The sequence below is a fragment of the Lactuca serriola genome, chromosome 5 (genome assembly GCF_051521515.1).
Source record: "Lactuca serriola cultivar US96UC23 chromosome 5, Lser_US96UC23_V15, whole genome shotgun sequence".
NCBI lineage: Eukaryota > Viridiplantae > Streptophyta > Magnoliopsida > Asterales > Asteraceae > Lactuca > Lactuca serriola.
In genome coordinates, this window is record NC_136412.1 from 341,019,587 (window position 1) to 341,024,005 (window position 4,419).

Sequence of the window (4,419 nt, forward strand, 5' to 3'; positions counted from 1 at the left end):
TTACTTTATATCCACGATCTCGTATTTACTTATACTACAACTTTCCTTTATATCACTTTAACTGAAAAGTAATATATTTTTACTGTCATTTTAATAAACAGATAATAACGTTTTATAAATATTTAAAAGTGAAAACAAGATGTTACAAAATTGCTACTGAAAACCAAAAAATGTCACTAAAAGTCCCTTGGTAGCTAACACGCAAAAGAATGCCATTAAAAGTATTTAGTAACACTAATAGAAATTAATAGTTTATTAACATTAAGCTCCAAACCTCACATGAACATAAAAGCTCAAAACCTCCAAAAACTTCATAAAAACGTAATTTGAAATAATAACCTAAATTAATGATAAAATATCTTGATACAAACTACATAAAAATCAAATGACTCAACTCAGTCGAATAAATACCAAATTCAAGGAGTTAGGGTTAGCAACAAACATCAATCATGGATATTGTTCTTGGGAGAATGAACAAGGGAGTGAATAAAACTTAGAAATTTCATTGCTCCATCGAGATTGTCTATAAGAGCATTAGCAGTGAACCACCTCCACTTGTAAATTTCCAATTTACTGTTGAAAAAATTATATATAGTGGTGTTGGTGATTTTAATGTCACCATGTCATTTTATGTAATTGGAACTAACATGTGAGCTAAGGGGCTTCATAATTTGTACTTTAATATATGTAGGAGTTTGTGCGAAATGCACGCATATATAAGATCGAATTAGAAGCTGGTTCGATGACAAATCGGGGGTCCGGGGGTTGCACCCCTGGACCCGGGGTTTCCAAAGGGGCGGCGCCCCTTTGGCGGGGTTTAGGGGCAGCGCCCCTAGCGGGGTCCAAGGGACAGAGCCCCCGCTGACGGCCAACCCTAAATCCTCATTAAAATCCAGATTTCCCTAACTTGCTTCCAAAGCAACCAATGACGGCCAACCCTAAGAGGCAAACCCTAATCTCGTTTATTATAAATAAACTGCTATTCTCTTTGAGAAGATACACATGAAAAATGATTAGCTCTCTTTTTCTTCAAATGAACATAGAATCCTTCTAACAATTTGGCTTATGATTTATGTGCCTAGATTCGTAAATGTCATCTTGGATTATCCTAGGTTAAATTTCTTGCAACACAGACATATGGTAGATATATCAGTGCGGAAAGTGTTCACACGATCCAAAGGGTATCCAGGTCTCCAACATAAACCCTAATTCCTCCAACAAATTGTCTCTTGCTCATGTTCTTGGAAGTAGGTCTAATTTTGCAATTAATATGTATCATGGTTGTCAAGTTAAGATTTTATATAATATCGTTTTCCGCTTTGCAATATTGTAATTGTAAGATTGAATTGAATCGTAAGATTCTACCAAAAACATTTTAAAACATAAAAATATATTTTTATCAATTTGTTAACCATTCGGTTAACAATAAATAGTTTAAAACATTAAAAAAATGTATCCAATACATTATTTAACAATAAACAATTCAAATGGGTATTCTATGTAGTTAGTCCAACAAAAAAATATTAGAAATTAAAAAAAAAAATAGTAATGATCATGCCATCATGCTTTAGGTTGTTAGGTGTAGGCAACGCCCACATACATTTTTAGGAGAAAAAAGAAGTAAACGGCGTTTTTAGGATGTTGTGGTGGTAAATAGGAGGTAAAGGGCAAGGTCTATAACATGCAAAACGGTGAAGGGGGCGGTGTTTGTGCCCTCATAACGCAAAATGACCTGGTGGACGTTGTCCATACCTAACAGTCTTAATATATTTTGGTATAAAAAGATATTTATAATTTTACTACATTTGCTAAATGTGTCTAAAAAACACAATGTTGGTAAATGTTACTTTGGATTATAATACGATAATACAAAACCCGGCAATTTAGTATCTCAAGTTTTATGTGTGAATGGTAAAGTGATATTTTCTAGTGTTGGGACCGCCATCACAATCAAAAAGGTTTGAAAGTGTTGTGCTAGAGGAATCACACAAATGTTGAACTAGCATGTACTCTTTTTTTTTTTAAATACATTTATATTAAAACATGCTCATTTGAAGGTGGTTCACCGTTTTGGTGAAAACATGGAAACATCTTGTCTTGCAGGAATCTGTTGTCTTGCCAAATAAGTGATTGCAAAATAGCACTCGTTAGAGTTACCTAAATAACATTTTCATCCCAAAAAACAATTATTCATCGAGATTTAGAGTATAAAATCCTTATATTCGCTTGAGTAAATTTTCATCTTATTTTTACTAGGCCTATAAATTATTGATAGTCGACACATACAGACAATTCTTTTTCATTTCATACTACATCAACCACAACAACCAAAAAAACTTTTAAATCATTTACAAAACTTTACAGGTTGTATTTATCAAACACTTCAATATCAACAAAAAAACTACAACTTTGCTAACATTTTCACTAAAAGAGAGCAGATTGTATGTGATTGACATTTCATTACCCCTACAAAGCTTATCCAGTATCACTCCCATGTAACAAAAGCAGACTAATTAAAATCAAATGCAAATGAGCAAAATCCAAACATACAAAAATAAAACATGAATCTAGTACAAAGTTGAATTCATAATCAAGGGTACATAAAAGCATATGATAATAACCAATTCAAAAATGAGCTCATATTACAGTGATCAGAATATAACTCTCAAGTACGGACAGGTGGTGGTCCACCTGCTCCACCAGCACGGGGTGCTTGACCTTGACCTGGCTTGGGAAGATCATCCTGTAAACCAAAAAGTTAATATAAAATTAGATATCTTAATTCTTAAACTTCAATTAAATGTATTAGAATATGACAAAAATAAATCAAAATATGTTACAAGATTGTAATGAAAGTGAATAAAAAAGTAGATGACATACCCTTGGGCGAGTGAATCTCTTTGGGGGCTCACGGTTTCTCCTATCAACTCTTGATCGAACCCTAACAACCTTTGAGTGAATTGCACAAGACACACAGTATTGCATTTTTACATACAATTTGGGAAGTGTGTATTCTGAAAAAAAAAAAAACAAAGATCAGAATCATTATTCTCATTATAGTTATAAGTATATAAAAAATAAAATAAAATACACTTACGCTCAAAAGCACAAGCTTCTTGAACATCCCTAACAGCAGCCTGCTCAACTATGTTCCTCACAAGAAATCTCTTGATAGCTTTGTCCTGATATATCATATACTCGGTAAGAAAAGAGATCCAGGATTTGATAGTTTATATCATGAATCACAATTGTAGATGCAACCCAAGCATATGAAAAAACAGATAGAAGAATTCAATGATATGAGGTTAAATCGAAGTCTTCAAACTCAGATTCGGTCTTTAACCTAGTAATCATAATAACTTCTATCTGGCGTCAATTACAAACCGATGCATTACAGAATCATGATTTGAATCTAATATAACAAACAGAATCATCGAAATTATCGATTCGACAATAAGTAATTTCAATGCATATGTGATAGAGATCTAACAACAGTGACAGATTCTCGAAAGATCGGAATTACCTTGGGACAGCATTTACCACAGTTAGAGCAACGAATGAACTTGACGTGACCACGGCCGTGCTTGTTGCGTCCACCATTCCTTCTCTTGAAAGTCTGCGGGGACAAAAGATTGTGTTAAACGGAATTCATACGACAGATCAACGTATAGCGAAATCGGAATCGACGAACAAACCATTTTGTGAGAATCCCCCTCGCGCAGATCTTCTGCTTCTGCTGCGCTGCTCCGATGGCTGGCTCTAGGGTTTTGATCAAATGGAATAGTTTTGATATTTTTAGAGTCTTCGGCCCATGGGCCATGAATTTACGAATGAACCCAAATAAACGTGACGTTTCATCTTTTGCTGCTGGCCCGTTTTATGATGCAACGACGGACAATGAGTAAATGCAAATTTGGTCCCCTTCAAAAAAAAATAAATAAATAAATAAATAAAAATAAATAAATAAATATGTTATTGTATGCATAAATTAGATCAATCAAATATTTAATTTTTAAAAGAAAATAATTAACATTAATTTGATATCCATTAAATAAAAAGGGCTTCACATTTAAAGATAACGGATGAGTAATGGTATATGTGTATATTTGTCATCTCTATTAAAATAGGAAACTGATTCTATTTATCAAAATTCTCGCATAATCCATATAACTTCGCATGAACCCAGATTCTACTACCCTCTGTATCAGAACACAAAATCAAAGTATATCTTTTGTAATCAACCAAAAAAGCGGTAGATTCTGTTGTATTTTTAATATAAAGTGATTGATTTTTGAAGATTGTTCACAAAAATTGCATTGTGATCGTTCGAAGTAAAAGAAATTGCAGTATAATGAGGAATACAAGGACGACTTCTTTCAAATCGAAATTTAAGAACACACAAGAAATGGTTTTGAATCT

At 33.2% G+C, this 4,419-nt stretch overlaps 1 protein-coding gene across 1 annotated transcript; it reads right to left on the bottom strand.

Moving 5' to 3' along the window:
* Positions 1-2,496: 2,496 nt before the first annotated feature.
* LOC145055376 (small ribosomal subunit protein eS26y-like) lies at positions 2,497-3,832 on the bottom strand. The gene is made up of 5 exons (XM_079003685.1): positions 3,696-3,832; positions 3,524-3,616; positions 3,098-3,182; positions 2,881-3,014; positions 2,497-2,743 (listed from the first exon to the last, which is right to left on the bottom strand). Exons 1-5 carry the CDS (start codon positions 3,696-3,698, stop codon positions 2,666-2,668), a joined length of 393 nt encoding a protein of 130 aa, XP_078859811.1. The 5' UTR covers positions 3,699-3,832; the 3' UTR covers positions 2,497-2,665.
* Positions 3,833-4,419: the final 587 nt, after the last annotated feature.